General features: G+C 36.0%; 2 protein-coding genes and 1 pseudogene across 2 annotated transcripts in view; 1 reads left to right on the top strand and 2 right to left on the bottom strand.

The window, feature by feature from the left end:
* Positions 1–2,207, top strand: part of LOC107696238 (zinc finger protein 277-like) — a 7,544-nt pseudogene extending 5,337 nt beyond the window's left edge.
* Positions 2,208–4,451: 2,244 nt separating this feature from the next.
* LOC107696258 (transmembrane protein 168-like) lies at positions 4,452–11,016 on the bottom strand. Its single transcript, XM_016496522.1, has 4 exons — positions 9,228–11,016; positions 6,371–6,513; positions 5,981–6,255; positions 4,452–5,237 (listed from the first exon to the last, which is right to left on the bottom strand). The coding sequence occupies exons 1-4, from the start codon at positions 10,362–10,364 to the stop codon at positions 4,690–4,692; spliced, it is 2,103 nt and encodes a 700-aa protein (XP_016352008.1). The 5' UTR covers positions 10,365–11,016; the 3' UTR covers positions 4,452–4,689.
* An 801-nt stretch (positions 11,017–11,817) lies between these two features.
* The window catches only part of LOC107696259 (probable methyltransferase BTM2 homolog), a 13,979-nt gene continuing 7,289 nt past the window's right edge, over positions 11,818–18,507 (bottom strand). Inside the window, exons 2-5 of the mRNA XM_016496523.1 lie at positions 16,263–16,404; positions 16,056–16,184; positions 15,842–15,956; positions 11,818–14,750 (exon numbers count right to left, since the gene is read on the bottom strand). Coding sequence (XP_016352009.1) covers positions 14,121–14,750; positions 15,842–15,956; positions 16,056–16,184; positions 16,263–16,404 — 1,016 coding nt within the window. The 3' untranslated portion in view covers positions 11,818–14,120. The remainder of the gene's footprint in view (positions 14,751–15,841; positions 15,957–16,055; positions 16,185–16,262; positions 16,405–18,507) is intronic.

Raw genomic sequence — 18,507 nt, forward strand, 5'->3', positions numbered from 1 at the left:
TCTTTCAGCATCGGCCTGCCTGACAACATCGTCTACTGCAACGAGTTCCTCGACACTCTGGAGTGCAAACTGGAGAAGTGAGTGTTTAGGATTTTGCCCATCTATCTATCTATCTATCTATCTATTAAATAATAAATTAAATATGTACTATTATATAATACATTTTGCAATACTACACACCTATGCGATAGATAGATAGATAGATAGATAGATAGATAGATTTTTTATTACTTTTTAAAAATATTTTATTAATCATCAAACCATTACTACAAATTCAAAAAATTAAAGATGGAGAAGGTATGAACGCCCCCTTTTGGAGCTTGCGATCATTGCATTAATCCCAAATCACCAAAAAAGGTTAGTTTTTGGGTTAGTGACAAATAAATACAAGATGCAAAAATAAAACATCATGAAGGCATAATTTAAGTTATTTTACACTGTGTATTTTTGAAGTATTATGTATTTTTGTTGTAGTAAATGTGTAATTGTACAGTATGTTACATTTAGGTTTTTTTTGTTTTTCTATCAAATATTGAATCCACTAACTGAAACTGTACTTTTATTTATTTGTTTGTTTATTCATTCATTCGTTCCATTTTCCCACATAATATTTTTGCACTTTCAAACATAATGTTTTTAATGACTAATACTGTTATTATTATATTCTTATTTTTATATAGCATGCAGTGTCTGTACTGTGAGAAAACATTCAGGGACAAAACCACCTTGAAAGATCACATGAGAAAAAAGCAGCATCGGCGAATAAACGCCAGAAACCACGAATACGATCGCTTCTATGTCATCAATTACCTGGTACGACCGCGTGTTTGTTTGTGTGTGTCTCATCTGAATAAATAAAAACAATATTCCCCCCATTTACACTGCTGTGCTGTTGTAATGTTGCAGGAGTTGGGGAAGACATGGGAGGAGGTGCAGTCTGAAGATGACAGGGAGCTCTTTGAAGATGAAGATGAGTAAGGCCTTCAGCTTTTTACTCTAAAGATCACATTTTCAGTTTTTTTTCTCCTTTCTGATATTCTGCACTCTCTGCAGTGATTGGTCGGATTGGCAGGCTCATCCTGTGTATGCCGTATGTCTGTTTTGTGAGCAGCAAGCAGAAACGATGGAGAAAATTTACACACACATGGAGGTATATGATGTTGCTTAGGGAAAAAATTATATTTTAATATTTTCTATGCATTTTTACATTAGTTTCAATGATTTTGTTTCTCCAGGAAACTCGTGAATTTGACCTGCACAAATTAAAAACAGACTTAAGTGAGTATAATTGCAGAAATGTTGCCTTGTTTTTGAGAAGAACTCTTGACCACACAGAGGGTCTTTAATGTCATTTGTGTCGTTTGTCCAGGCCTCAAGTTTTACCAGCAAGTAAAACTAGTGAATTACATCCGGCGTGAGCTTCACCAGTGCCGATGCTACTGCTGTCAGGAGAAGTTTGAAACCAAAGAGGAACTAGTGCAACACCTGGTTAACACAGGTCATGTGATGCAGCTGCCTGAGATCTCACACTGGGACCAACCGCAGTATGACATTTTCACGTCACTTTTTTTTTTTTTGTATTATTCAGTCGAGTTTTCATCTGGACAATTAAAAAAAAATGTATATTATTTATTTAATTTGATTATTTATTTGTATTTTTATATTATTTATTTTATTAACATTTTTATGTTAAATATTACACTCAATAAAGACTGTAGAATTGAAAGGAGCCATTACAAATATCTGTAATTGAAAAACTAAATAGTTTTACATATTATATAGGCTTTGGACATCAGAATGAGCACTGACTCTTATACTGTAAACAACAAAAAAAATGCTTTTAAAATATAACGTGCTGTTTTTCCAGATATTACTTTCCTACGTATGAGAACGACGCTCTTCTTACAGCTGTCGGACAGCGAGAGCAAATCTGAGGGTCCAAATCCCAGCTCTGAAGTTCCTGTTATTGCTGAAGACATTTCGAACCTCAAGGTTATACAGCAGACCAGTGTGCTTAATAAACTGCTCAAAGACAGAGCAGCTGTCAAAGACTCCAACTGAAGATGAGGGACACCCAGAGAATTATGTTCCTATTGCTTTCAGTGTTGAGATTAATGCTGTGACTATTCATTTCTATTCATATGGGTTTACGAGAAAGCTGTCAAATAAACTTTATTTAAATATGCCATCAGCTGATCAATGGAAATCCCTAATTGAAAGGATATGACTGAAAATAACCTTTTGGTTGGGAAATTTTGGCTCATACCTGACAGCGCAGTTTAGTACTGTACTAGCACTGTAAAGTTTGTTTTAATAAAGATATTGTCAGAACAGTCTACACACAACACGTTCCCACTATAAGCAAACTGTCATATCAATACACAGCTTAGACTATTAGCACTAATAAAATGAATAATTATTAGGAATAGCCAAAAGAAATTTAAAAACAAGGTAGAGAATGGGAAAATTCAATCAAAATATAGTGCAAGTTACAATCTCTGTATTTTAGTAGTTACAAAATACTGATTTATATATTAGCATATAGTTTAATAAATCTTTCGCCTTCAAAAATTCACCATGTTTCCGCCATGGAGTAAAAAAATAAAGATTTTTTTTTCTTGCAATTTCAAGTTTATATCTCACAATTCTTTTTTTTTTCTAACAAGTATGAGTTATCTCACAATTGTGAGATATAAACGCTCAATTGCATGAAAAAAGTGAATTGTGAGATAAAAAGTCACAATGACCTTTTTTTTGTACTGGAAACAGGCTTCCATACAATCGCGTGAATTCCTATTGAAACAACTGGATTTCACCTGGGAAAATTCTCAGAATGGTAAATGTGACTGCATCTTTAGTTTCTGTCATTTATTTCACTTATATAGAATATAAATTTAATAGTAACCTACATTTATAAGTATATCAGGGTTTTTTTATCCGTTGATGGGATAAAACATAATTCCTTACACAAGGTTGCCGTAAAAGAGCCACTCTTTTATTCGTATGAAACTCATTCTCATGTCTGATTTCAAACACGCAAACAATCATTGAAATCATCCCAGTGTCTCGTTCATTCATTGTTAAAGCCATTCGCAGGTTCCTTTAAAAAAAACACAAGGCCTTAGACCTCTTCATACATGTCTTCAATCAATAAATATTGCATATTTCACTAGGAGTAAATCCTCATGTCTTTTGGTGAGGACTAATCGTACACAAGGCACTTCAGAACATGTTACCACAAGTATAAATACTCAACCCAAACTGCTGTAAGTGCTAGCAACACACAATATTAGTCACATGATCAACCAAAATATACAAATAGTATAAATTTATAAAGGCAGTAGAAAATCTTCTGTATAAACAAAACAAAATACACTTCACTGGACAGATCTGAATGTGTGGGTCACCGTTCAGTGTTGAACGGACACTACGTCCCTTGTATAGATACCAAATATAAGGCTATGCTTTGTTTAGTGCAGTTAAGAGGCACTGCAATATGGCTGAGCTGGTAATGGGTTTCACGCTGAGCTGCTGGATCTGTGTACAAATGCTGCATTCAACAGTTTAGTGCTGATACAGTTATAATCTGGAGTTTATAAAGCAATGTTTATAATGAGAAGTGTTAAAATGGCAGTGGGAGTAAAACGATACAGAAGTTACAGCTGTAACAGCTGAAATGGTTAGTGTTATCCAATGCTGTTAAGCTCATCAGTAACGTATTGTCAATCTCATAAAAACTTTTAAAAAAATCTCCAGGCCATACTTGACCCTAACATCAAAAGGAAATTATCATTTTGCATTAAAAAAATTAAAGCATATTTTAGGGTAATCAAAAAATTATTTTCATGACAATTAAGGATAGAAATTAGCATTTATGGGATGATTCTCATTTTTACTGCAATAATTTTCATATATGTTGAATAATTTTATGTAACATAAAAATTATTTTAAATACATTTTAAATACAAAAATATTTTGCATTATGGTAATGACATTTTTCATTATGTAATCACAGGGATATTTTTACTGTAATAAACCAAAAATCCTGTATATGATGTATAATATAACAATAATAATATAATATATTTAATATAAAATCATTTTAAATTTTAAATCAACAAAACCTTTTGCAGTATGGTATTGACATTTTTTATTATGTAATCACATGGATTTTTTTTACTGTAATACATTTTATAAAATATAAAAATTAAAAAAAATTTAATCCATTTTTCGCACTGGTTATTTATTTTTTACAAAGAAGGATTGTAATAAGATCATTTAATTTTAAACTATTTTTTTTCAAATTACAATAATGACATCTTTTTATTATGATAATGACAAAAAAAAAGATTCTTAATTGTCATTAAAAAAAATATTTTTAATAAAAAAAATTGGTTTTATTTCTTTATGCAAAATATAATATCTTATGTTCATCTATCTTTTGATTTAGAGGTGATCTATGACCCAGAGATTCACAAAATTCACCCTTGCTGAGTAATGAATTTGTGTAGAGACCAATATGACATTCTTGTAAGCAAGTTGGCCCATTTGTAGCTATTTTTTCCATCACAAACAAACACCTGAGATTTTATAAATTGCTGTGCTGGTCAATTCAACTTAAAGCTGCCGTACATGATGTCCAGATACACCGGCAGCTGCTTACAGCATCGTCACACTCTAGGTCCTGTTCTACGATTTAACCAGCTTGAAACCTTGGCCTGTATCCAGCACCGCAGGTGGGAACCATGTAAGTTTGATCCTTCGGAGCAACCGAATGCAGTATCCGCAAACCCAAAAGAGGTTCAACCCGCCGCACCAGTGGGCGAGCTGAACCACAGGGTAGGTCAGGCGTGGGAAGTAGAGTCTCCAGTGCCTGGTGACGTCGCTTTCAGTGGGCAGGTGAAGCTTGTAGTCGCTCCAGTGTCTGGAGATGCCGTAGGCTGCTCGGATGGGCCGCCCACGCTCAGACCACCCAACTATGCTGTCAGGGTTACAGTTAAAATCAACCCATTGACAGGTGAAGTCCCCGAGCTGGGGTGCGTCCTGGACCTCTGGGTCTGTGGGACTAGAAAGCACTGCCCCTTGAACTGCTACATAAAGTCCCTCGATTTTCTGCACCTCCTTCACCCAGGGGGGCGAGTTATCGGTGTCGAGAATAATGATGAGACGGGAACAGAATCCGGCATTCTTTTCTCTCCAGAGCTGCACAATCTCATCTAGACGTAAAACATCTCCTCCTGATTATATTAAAAGACAAAAAAAGCCCTCTATAAGTCTTTACCAGCGTTTGGCTGAATTCAATATGCACATTATCTTTTTAATGTATTTTATGTAAATAGTATGCAATTGCAAACGGTATGCAAATTTTACTAATAGGTTAGTTAATGTCACAAAACAATGTACAGATCATATTTATCTGCAAAATCAAGATAGATAGATAGATAGATAGATAGATAGATGACATTTGAAAAATTGGAAAGTGTTTATACATTATGATTGTAAAAAAAGTAATTCATATTGCTACCATTTGGAAAAACAAAACTCATTTTTTTAAATTGTAAAGTATACTTTATGGCTGTATTTGCTAAGGCGTTTAATTTATGCTTATTCAAATACATATGACAGATGTTACAGATGATGATATATAACTGATGAATATTTTCTCAAATATTCTGTTATTTTTATTACTATAATACAAAATCTTAATACAGTAAAGAAAAAAAGTGTTTTGTTAGTGTTAGTGATTTTTTAAATAATAATTAGCACAAAAAACATTAAGGGCACAAAAATAAAACATCAGCATTTTCAAATACACTTTTTAATGAGAATTGAAGGAAAATGCATAAAAAAAAAAATCTAATTTCATTTTTCATAATTTTTTCATTTTGGATGAATGTTCTTGAGTTAGAAGTTATGAGATTCACCCAGGTTCTGTTGTGTCTGTTTTGACAAGGAAAAAGTTATATAATGATTCTCTCACCTGCTAGAGCCCACTCTCCGCTGCGGTGGGTGTGTCCGCTGTAATACAGCACGTAGGTGTCGTGTCGTGGGCCGTCAGCCGTGTGCGCCTCCATGAATATGCGCAGCTTGGCTTGCAGGGCTTCCAGACTCAAGCCGCTCGTGGAGTAATCACAACCGTAGGTCTCGATCATGTGATGAGAGAAGAAGCGCTGCACGTTGTTAAGCATCCCTGTGGAACGCAAGTTGAGCTCCTGCACATGCACCGGGGGCAGCAGAGTGGGCTGACCATCTGGGCTGAGAGAAAATGAGAGGATGAGGATGAAATACTGACCCTCTGTGTAAGTTACTGACTAATCAAGTACCTGAAGTATCGGAGTTACTAAAATGTGAGTGTATATGTTTCCAGTACCTGCAATAGTTGGTAGGAATCACCGCAGCGTAGCCGACACAGGTGCCTCCGAGGCTGTTTCCCAGCTCATAGAAGAGGCCGTGGGCTAGTGACTCGAGAGGCAGCACCAGCAGAAACAAGGCAATAAACAGACTGCTGGATGGCTGTAGGAGAAAACAATACAATACAAAAAATCACCACCCTTATTCTTATTTTAGGGCAGAACATACATTAAAGTGAAATAAATGAACATAAACATAGGAGCCTGATAAAAATGCTAATTTTAGAAGAAATTTTCAGATTTCACTTAGAGGCTTTTGCATCTGAACTCTTCATATATATCTATATATATATCTATCTATCTATATATATATATATATATATATATACACACAGTGCACTGCACAGCATAAATGAGTACACCCCCTCTAAAACTTAACAAATTCAGCAATTACTCTTCACTTAGAAGACATGTTAGGGTTCTTTGGAGATGTAATGTTCCAACAAGCCTGCTTGATCAATTACCAAAGAAGAATGCCAAAATTATTCAGCAAAATAAGATTTTCTTATCAAAGTGATACAATTTTGTTTAAGTTTTCATTTAGTGATGAGTGAATTTTTGCTAGAAAAAGAGCTGGAGAAATAACATGCAAGTGTCTCAGAGCCGGCAAAAGCTATGAAAAGAGTGACACTTTATCTCACAGAGTATGACGCAGCATGCAGAAGTGACATGCATGGTTGTTGTCACCACTAGAATTACCTACCTACCGTAGCCAAAGCACAATAAAGTCTTTTAACCTCTGAGGGCCCATATTTACAAAATAGAGACTTCTGGGAATCCATACTCTGGTCTCAAGAGACCATGTCAATCATTTCGGATCCAAAAGCATCCAAAATGTTCTGGTGTTGCTAGAGGATGAGTACAGAGAGAAGTGCTTGGTACCCACAGTGACGTTCGGTGGTAGTAAAGCTCTTCTATAGGGATGTATGAGTGCTGAAGGTGTGAGGGAGTTGTGCTTTATCAATGCTGGCATGAATTCACACACTACTTTTTTTCAGCATGACAATGAATATATTCATTCTCCCAAGATGAAAATCCTTCAGTGGACATGTATTTCACATGTATTTCATCTTAACGCTCTTGAGCAGCTGTGGGGGATTCTGTAGAGACCAGCTGAGCAAAACTCCCCATTAAAGACCAGAGCATTTAAGGAGGTCATCCACCAGGAGTTAAACAGCACAGATGTGAAAATTTGTCATGAACTTGTACACTCAGTGCCAAGACGTGTCAGAGCAGTGTACTTTAAGTTCTGGAGGACATACTAAATACTAGTATATTATACATTTTCTGAATTAAATCTCGGGTGTACTAATTTCTGCAATCCTTAATTTAAACAAAATTGGCTAATTGACTTATCTTACAGAAAATATTGGCATATATTTTGTTGTTTTTACGTCTTGGTACCGAAATACCGGGTCTTTTGACAACACTACTACTTCAGTCTGTGTGCATTGAATTTATTTAATACACGAGTTTCACAATTTGAGTTGAATTACTGAAATAAATGAACTTTTCCACGACATTCTTTATTGAGATGCACCTGTATACATATATATACATATACAAATATATACATATACATACATATATATATATATATATATATATATATATATAGTGTTGCTTTAAAGTTTGTGAACCCTTCAGAATTTTCATCAGATCATAAACAAAATAAATAAATAAATAAATAAAAAATCATCAGATTTTCACTCAAGTCCTGAAAGTTTACAAAGACCAAATCCAATCAAACAAATGAGACAAAAATATATACTTTGTCATTTATTTATTGAGAAAAATGATCCAGTGGTACATATCTGTCTGATGATCTTTTGGTTCACATTTATGCAGAAGTATAGAGAACACTGCCCTTTTTTGTCTCCATTTGTTTATTTTAAAAAATACACTACTTTTCAAAAAGAAAAATGTAAGATTAAAAAGTAAGATTAATATTAAAGAAATTAATACTTTTATTCAGTAAGGACATTAAATTGATCAAACGTGACAAAAGACATTTAGTAAAGACATTTTTTAAATAATAAAAGATTTTTATTTCAAATAAATACTGTTCTTTAGAACTTCCTAAAAAAAATGTATCATGGTTTCCACAAAGATATTAAGCAGCACAATATTCAACATTGATAATAATAATAATAAGAAATGTTTCTTGAGCAGCAAATCAGTATCTTAGATTGATTTCTGAAGGACCATGTGACGCTGAAAACTGGAGTAATGACGCTGAAAATTCAGATTATATTTATAGAACATTTATATTTATAGAATAAATTACATTTTATAAAATGTAAAACCATTATTTATAACAGTTATATAACAAAAGTGCATTACCACTTAATAAATGTGCCAAATCAAAGTCATGTGGTGAAACCAATATGCAAGAAAAATAACCATAAAACAGGAAATGATATCATAGAGGGGACACTTGTAAACCCTCATGACTGTAATTTGCCATTCTTTTTATGGGTGGTTTAAGTTGTACACCATCATGTGGTGAGACTTCCAAAAAAGAATGTGCAATATTTATGAAATATTAATTTGATATTAGTAATATATATATATATATATATATAAATAAATATACTCTATACCTTAAAATATTTTAAAAAATTTTCTGAAATAAATGACGTTCACTCACAAGTATTCAAGAAAAACATGATACTTTTACACTTTTAGAGTCATTATGTCTAATCTTCTCTTGAAAATTCATCTTCTCTTGAAAGTTTTTCAAAACCACGTGAAACCACCATGAACACAAGAACTACATTTCTAAAAACTAAGAAAGATTTTCACATGAAGCCTTACCTGCCAACCCAGAGCCCCGAGTATGATGGTGGACATCAGGCTGAAGATCACCAGGCGTTTTGATATGAGACAGAAGTGCCGCATCCCCTTAGACGCCATTACCCTGTCCAGCTCTCCAGCTTCTGATGTGTGCACCATACACATCCTCTGACAGTCACTCAGCTTGCTGTGAAAACCCCACAGCGTGATGAGAAAAACCAGGTGGCAGATGATCCAGAAAACAGCAGATCCTGAAAGACCCGGAATGAGCAGGTACCACCGATCCAGATCTCTCATCTTCAGAGCGGCTACTACCAAAAACATCACCTCCATGACCACCAGAGGAAGAAGCATCAAACGCCTCCACAGGCCTCCTCTCAGTAGGAGCGGCGACCAGCGTTCGGTGACCGAAAGTCCGCTGAAGTAAACGTCCAGGAATGGGTCGCAGACGAGGCGGCTGAAGAAGCAAGACAAGGCGAAGGGGTTGGTGGACACTCCTAAAGACTCCTGGAAGAAGAACGCAGCCACAAACGAGAAGCAGACCAGGTTTGGGATCGCCAAGAAGGACTTCATGCGCAAATCCACAATTAGAGCGGCCAAAGCCAGTGTCAGGACCCCAAGGCTTATGGATTTTTGGCTGACAAGGGTTGTGCTGGCCACAGCAAAGCCTGTGAGCTCCAAAGCTTCCCTTGAAGTGAGGAAAGTGGGTTGAAGTCGGGTATAACCGCACATTCTTCCAACCAAAGCCCATAGGATTCGTATCACAATGCTTGCTATTAACATACAGTTGGCCACCTGCTCCTTAACATCGAGCTCTTTGGACGGGACGTTGACGAAGCACAGCAAACCCAGAAGGAAACCAAACCACAGATGCAGCAGAAAGAGGCTGATGTTCTCCATGCCGAAGTAATAATGGAGAATGCAGGCAATCCCAAGAACAAAGAGGCCCAAAATGAAAATGACCAAGATGATTGTGTCGGCGGTTTTCTCCCATTGTATGTAAATTCCCAGGCAAATGGCCACCAGGATGTTCAGGCTGGACAGGTAACCGAGGTACCGAATGAACGACCACATGTTGACCCCTTTGTTGGCTTCGTCTAGCCGGGTCATAGCAGCGTAAAGGAAGTGGCTCAAGCAATACTTGAGCAGCTTGCACATCGTTGCAGTGTAAAAACTCGCACAACAGCAGAAAAAACTTGTAATTTATAATAAGTCACAACAGGAACAATTATTCGCGACATAACTATTCAGCAAAAAGGATGTAAGAACTGCATGTTGTAGGGTGAATTTGAGGTCAATCTAAAACTAAACTGTTTCTAGAGACATTAGTGCAAACGTTAGAGTAACATCTACAATGAATCAGTGGATTGTCAATATCCACCTGTTACTGCTGAATGAACCAAACTGTTCAACTCAAGGTCATGTTATAGTGACTGAAACTAAGTCGTGAGCTAGATGTGCAAATGTTAAACTCGTCGGAAGTTATTAAACAAGAGTAAATATGAGAGCTGAAGAGTTTTAATGTGCTGTCAGTCTGGGTTAGTCGAGCAGATTCCAGTGCGTTTACCGGCGGCATCCGAAAGTTGATAGAATGTGTTGTTTCTGTTCACGACGAGAGTAACATCGATTAAATCAAGCAAAAATAAATACGCCAGTAGATATACAAGTCAACGATTGTTGTCGTTTACAGAAAAATTACTAAAACTTGACATTTATCGCACAATATTCCGAACCATCGCCTAAACTTCGCTCAATGTCCGCCATGTTTGCACATTGGTATTAAGCCGCTACGGAATCCCTGAAAGGACAAACAGCGTCCATCACCGGCTCAGTGAAACGGGGGTGAATGAAATCAAATGTTTTATTTATCACTGATATATGTGGCAAAAAAAAAAATGCTTTTACAAAATTAAAAATACTGGAAAATTGGTACACTGGTATCATTTTTGTTTTGTTTATATAAAGTTTATGTAAGCTATAAGATGTTATGTTTTTGAAATGTCTTACTCTTACCAAGGCAGCATTTATTTGATTAAACATACAGGAAAAACAGTAATATTGTGAAATTACGATTTAAAATAGCTGCTTGCAATTTTAATATATTTTAAAATGTAATTCATTCCTGTGATGCCAAGCTGAATTTTCAGCATCATTACTCCAGTCTTCAGTGTCACGTGATCATTCAACAATTACTTTAATATTAATTTACTATTAGTATACCGATTTGCTGCTCAGGAAAAAATTCTTATCAATGTTAATGCAGTAAAATATTTGTGCTGCATAATATTTTGTGGAAACCTTGATACATTTTTTCAAGATTCTTTGATGAATAAGTTTTTAAAGAACATCATTTATTTGAAACCAAATTCTAACATTATAATCCATTATATTAACAATCTTTACTGTCACCTTTGATCAATTTAACGCATCCTTGCTGAATGAAAAAATCTTACCGACCCCAAACTTTTCTACAGTACTGTAGCTTACTACAATAGATATAGCCTATTTAAAATGTAAAACGTTTAAAATGTACTGTCACATATGAAATGCATATATGAATAGCTGTCAAGTATTTAAAGCAACCTGCTATAGGCAAATTAAAGACCAGAGAGAAGTCAACAAAACCTTTATTTATAAAAGATGAATAACAATATTCATCACAAATAGTCTGGTTTTGTGGGAGTCAACCATCATAACACTGATAAAGAAAATCAATCATGCAAACAGTGGATTAGAGCCCGGTGAAGACAAAGACATTTGATATGTGAATGTTTGAACACACCACCAAGTAAAAATATAATACAAAGCTTTTTTTTTCTTTTTTAAATGGTTTTAAAACATCTTTGTTGTCAGATTTATAAATCGAGTACGGACTAAAGAATGCCTTTAAATACTATTGCTAATAGGGCAGTATTTTAGTACATTTTTTCCAAGAGCTGGTTAATTTGCTGAAAGTATGTATGTTTATTGTGGGAGAGAAATTATCACTTCCTAATGACAATCAGTAGCCTGTTCTTGAATCCAGTCTATAAAATCACAAATGCAAAAATACAATTTGGGTTTGAAGGCACCTTGAGGAGGATTTTTTTTCTGATACCCTGAAAGATCACATACTGAATTCTATAACCATTTCAAAACTTTCCACACTTTTTGGCAACCCTACAACACATTTAAAGTGCCTAACACCAAAACCTCACATATATACTTCAACAGAACCCCAATGCACATCTCACACACTCCTTCAAGAGTAAAGACCCATCACAGCATATTCTCATGTCATCAGGTTTACCAAACGATAACTACATGAATTCAATAGAAAACAGTGCCTAATATCAGTCACTCAATTTAACTGCCAGGTTACAGTGATATGGGGAATTTTTGACTGTTTATGATTATGAATGTATTGCTATTCTAATGAAATGCTGATGCCAATATCAATATTTTGTCAACCCACAAGGAGGGTATTATTGAAAACATGCAAATATGTGCTTGGACAGTCAAAATAGTGTTTTTAAGAACCTGGAGTGGATAAAAAAAATAGCAAATTCTGCAGTTACATACACAGGAGCTAAAAACGTACAGTGATACGCAACAATCTTTTTGTAGTACTTGAAATCAATATCTGGCAGAGTACTTTCCAAACATTTGTACCTTAAAAGTTATATTCAGTAATTTAGTAACTAAAATAATGTACTGAAACTTAATGGGATATACACCAGATAACGATACAGGAAGTAGATTTAGAGCAACCAAAGGTTTCGAGAGTAAACAATCATCCTACTCAATAAAGTCACATTATGGCGAAACGCAGAGAACTCTAACCTGTTCCATACTACATATTACTGACAAGTAATTGGAAATTACTGGTTACATTAGTGCTTAAAACGAAAACGAAGGCAGACACGCAGCTAATTTCAGGCCGTTTGATCGCAAGGTTAGAAACCACAACGCATGCACCCAATATGGTCACCTGCAAGATTGTTTGTTCTAAAAAACTATGACTACTTCGCATGATTTGTACCTTGTTGAAGCGAAAAATCCACATTCACAGTTACAACGTCACATAACCAAACACGCACAAATTCTGCAGACACTTAAAATGCTACAAATATCATTGATAAAGGCTATTCCAAAAAGTCGGTAGCACAGATGGCTGAAATTGACATCTAAAACGTCCAGTGAAAACTTGCTAAGAATCAAACCATTAATTGGATAGTTCACGCAAAAATTGAAAATTTTGTCATAATTTTCTCACCACCATGTTCCAAAACTGTATGAATTTTTTTTATTTCAATGTTAACTGTTTTTGATCTTACAACACTGTTTTGGACCCCATTTACTTTCATTGTAACTTTCATTTCAATGTAACTTTCAGTAAAAATGTGAAAATGTATGCATTTCAGAGAAGGCAGAATTCATACAGGTTTGAAATGACATGAGGATGGGTAAATGATGACAATGTTCATTTTTGGCTGAACTCCTTTTTTGGAATTCAGCGGAAAAAGTCCAAAACAGCATGGTAACTCCAACCAAAAGTTTGGACTTTTTGTCACCGACAATAACTACGCCTAAGGTATAAGTTATTCTAGTTTGAAACGGTTTATCCAGTTGACAGTAATTCTAAATGAGAAAACAGCCAAAGTGAGTGAGCAAAATCTTCCTCGACCTGAAATCACATAACTGCTTCTGTTACAAAACCTCACTTTCTTAATTAAGACTTAATCTGTTTAGTGTGTACATGTCTTCAAAGGGATGTCTTGCACACTCTTAAAAATCAACGCCCACTTAAACGTCCTCATTCACTCTGTGCAAACGGTTTGCTGCTTAAAAAGGGGTCGAGTACACAAATGCAGCACAGCAATTTTGGCAGCACGAAGGTAGGGTACTAAATATCACAAGGGGCAGTAAACAAGTTCAGCTCTGCAGCAAAATAGGGTCTTCCAGCTCGTGGAAGGGAGCTGAGCTGCTCTGGCTCTCGCCCGAGTCCGAATCGTACGGTGTGTCTGGCAATTCCGCAAAGCTACACGCCAACTGGTCGTCCTCGAAATCGGAGCGTGGAGGCTCGTAGCAATCTGCGAATCCGTCCTCGTCGAACGTGTTAAAGTCCTGTGGGATGTAAAGCATCTCCGGGTAGTTGCGGCTGACCAGGTCGCTGATGGTGGTGAGCGACACCTTGCGGAAAGCAATCAGGTGCATGTGGGAGAACTTGACGTACTTGTAGCGCTTGAAGCCCAGAGACTCCACTGCAACTCGCCAGCTGCGCATCATAAGTGTGTGCCGGCCCTGGTGGGAGGAGTCAGGGGTGATGATGAGGAGCAGGCCGTTCAGGGTCAGGAGTTCATGTGCTTTCTTGCAGCAGAGCCAGCGCTGGTAGGGTGAGGGGAAGTAGGAGAGAAGCAGGGAGAACACTACCACGTGAAACAGCTGGGCAGGTAAAGCGTCAATGGGGCCACGCAGCTGCCGCAGGAAGGCATCCAAAGCATCGCTGGCCAGCTGCAGAGGTTGCTGCAGCTGCAGGTTGAGAAAGTCGCATTTGTAGACGCTCTGTAGCCATAAAGAAGAACAAAAAAATCAGAACATTTAGCTTTACTCAGCAGGACAGGTAAAATTAGTACACGGGTCAAAGACAGTGTCCAAGATAAAGGATATAAATGTTTATATTTTTTCTTAGAGATATACTCTTTGTATTTATACTGGTTTTGAAAAATGTTTATAGCATTAATAATGACATAAAACAAAATTTTATGTGGTGTATCCATTATACTACTATTCAAAAGGTTTTTTTTATAAAGATGCATTCAATTGATCAAAAGTGACATTAAAACCCTTTATAATATTTAACAAAGACATTTCTAATATTTAAAATAAATGTTTTTTTTTTACTTTCTATTCTAGTGAATGCATTATGGTTTCCACAAAAATATTAAGCAGCACAACTGTTTTCTGATGACAGAATTTTTATTTTTTGATGAAGTGTCCCTTTAACTTCAAAAAAACATTATATTAATATGTTATATGTTATATAATATGTTATATATATTATATTAATATATAATTAAATTAATACACAATTTTAAGGAAAATGTTTTCAACATTGATAAGAAGAAATGTTTCTTTGCATATTAAAATGATTTAAGGATCGTGTCACATTGAGGACTGGACTGAACTTCTGAAAACATTACATAAATTAAAAAACAAAATAAAACTATTTTAAGGAAACTGCTTTCAATACTGATAAGAAGCACTGTTTCTTGCGTATTAAAATTATTTTTTGAAGGATCATGTGACATTGAGGAGTAGAGTAATGACTGCTGAAAATTCAGCTTTGCCATCACAAAACAAAAAATTACATTACCTTAGTGAGCGTTTTTTACGTTAATGCCCAAAAACATCAAAATGAAGTGTATTCAATCCAAATATGTATGAACTGCATTTTTAATGTCTATTTGAATAAATTAATAGATCCAGACAAAGAAAACAACATAATTATCCAAAAACAAACTTTAGTCAGAGTATATGACATATTTAATTTGATGGGAAAACAACTGTGAGGAACAGAAGTAACATCCATTTAATAGTTCCATTCAATGAAATCACGAAGAATATAGTATCATATAACGTTAAGGAACACAAACCTCTACTGCTGGCACAATGTCGATACCGACAGTCAGAAACTCGTCAAACTTCAGGAAGGGATTGAAACAGCTGCCCACATCCAACAGCCGTATCCTCCCAAGCTGGAACGCTGAGCTGTTACGAAGCAAGAATAAAAAGCTGATTTAGTCAATGAACTCATTGCTATCTGGAATTTTGTGGATATGCAGTGTTAAAGGTATCATTCTAGCGCACCTTGAAGAGGACGATTGTGGTAGAGAGTTTGCAGATGCGTTATTCCCAGCTGCGGCGTGTCTAGCACTCTTCTCATCCTTCTCCAACACTCGCCTCATCCCTCCATCCTGGAAGTACTCCTGACAAACACTGCGGCAAGACAAATGTAACATCAATAAGTACCAAATCTGCTTCTCAACATAAAATACTGACCATTAGCAATCATACCTGCGGCACCACTCAATGCGCCCCTCACCCTCACATTTATTCGCCCAGTGGTTGTCAGCCAAGTTCTTCATGGCCATGGCATATTCGCTGAGAGTCTGCTCGTCTTCACAATGTTCACGCCATATTTTCTCGAAATCTCCCACTACAGCCAAAAAGACAAAACAGAGGAGCGTACAGTCATGATTGATCATTCTACACCACATAACTAGTGAACATTTCCACAAAGCCTACTTTCAGAAGTCAGCTGATGTTGTGCTTCCTCTAAATTTTGATTCTGAAACCGCTGCGTCCAACGGCTCACAAAACACCATACGACTTCTTCAGCAACTCAGTAAAACTCCATCGCCAGGCTCAAAAGCACTGTATCATCGAAGTGTTTGTGCTGATTCACACAGTTTAAAAACTTGCTGATAAAGCCGATGACACCAGAAGGCAACCAGAGTGCTTGGGAGGGCAAGAACTGACAAAAAGTGATCCGTCCCATGGCACAATGGAAAATACAGGCCTTATCAGATTTACAGTGAATAAGACAAGATGGGAAGAGACTGCAGCGCCGTTATATATGAATGCTGTTGTACAATGCCAAGAAGACCAGATCACGCCTTCCTTATTAACCCATCACGGGGTCTAGTGAATAGACTACTGTGTGTGGGATTTATAACGCTGCCCGTCCCTCTCGGGGGAAGATTCGATAAAGCTATAGTCTGAACCATGAGAAACTCAACAACACAGTTAAAGTCAGTACAAACATGGTGGTACTTTATATTAGGTTCTGCTTCCTGTGGGTAGAACTAATTGCAGGCAAAAATATAACATTTCAAAATCTCTGTCATGATATCAGTCTTGGATGATGCTCACTGCAGTGCAAAATTGTAACAGGAAACGTAACAACATCCTCGCAGTAATTTACTTCTATCAATAAAAAGACTATTTGACTTACATGTCTCAAGATAATATTTTTTATATTCTTTTTAAAAAATGTGCACGCGTAGGTTTTTAGAAACTTGTCATGATCAGACAACATAGTAAGAGACACTTTTCACAAATTGGGCACAAAATATGGCCTGAAAGATGGCTTTTGTTTTTACGTTTTTTTAAAGGGATAGTTCACCCAAAAATGTCAATGTCATTCCAAACCTATATCTGTGACTTTCTTTCTTCTGTAGAACATAAAAGAAGATATTTTGAGAAATGTCTGCATGATTTGATGACAATTTTCATTTTTGGGTAAAGGGTCCATTTAACTTCATAAAACATGTAAATGTGACAACAGGAAATATATATTGTATTCATTTTGTTATGTGTGTTTGTGTGTAGGCATGGGCCGGTATGAGATTTTGACGGTATGATAACCTTAAGCAAAAATATCACGGTTTCACGGTATTGTCGTTACAGCTCTAAAATGTTATTTTTAAATGTCTGGGTTAAAAAAAATTTAAAAAATAAATTTTCACTGAATACAATGTATTTTATTTTTGAGCAACATACAGAATATTTGGAACAGCAGTATTTGTTTATTTTTTCTTTGATTTGTTTCTGAAATGTTTGCTGAATTGTGGGCGGTCTTGCAGCTTTTGATGTGAAAGAGAAAAAAAGTAGAAAAATAAAGACTGACATCTTTATTTAACCTACAGTGCCTTGCGAAAGTATTTTTTTCACATTTTGTTATGTTGCTGCCTTATGTTAAACTGCTTTAAATTACTTTTTTTTCGATCAATCTATACTCCATACACCATAATGGTAAAGCAAAAAACAGGTTTTTAACATCTTTGCAAATTTATTACAAATAAAAAACTTAAATTATTTGGAACAGTTGAAATTTAGCTTAGGAGCATTCATATTGCTTGTAGATGATACTACACTTCGAGTGAAGTTAACCTGTGGCAAATTCAACTGAATGGGTATAATTTGGAAAGGCACACACGTCTTAATAAAAGGTCTAACGGCTGATAATGCATATCAGAGTAAAACTCAAGCACTGAGGTCAAAAGAACTGCCTGCAGAGCTCAGAAACAGGTTTGCGTCACGCCACACATCTGGGGAAGAGTTCAGAAAAAATTCTGCTGCATTGAAGGTTCATAGAAGCATGTAGTCTCTGTTACCCTTAATGGAAGATGTTTGAAACAACCAGGACTCTTCCCAGAGCTGGCCTCCTGGCCAAACTGAGCAATTGATGGAGAAGGGCCTTTTCTAGACTGGTGACCAAGAACCTGATGGTCACTCTAGTTGAGCTCCATGATCATAT

This window comes from Sinocyclocheilus anshuiensis, unplaced genomic scaffold, assembly GCF_001515605.1.
Source record: "Sinocyclocheilus anshuiensis isolate Anshui unplaced genomic scaffold, SAMN03320099.WGS_v1.1 scaffold778, whole genome shotgun sequence".
Taxonomy (NCBI): domain Eukaryota; kingdom Metazoa; phylum Chordata; class Actinopteri; order Cypriniformes; family Cyprinidae; genus Sinocyclocheilus; species Sinocyclocheilus anshuiensis.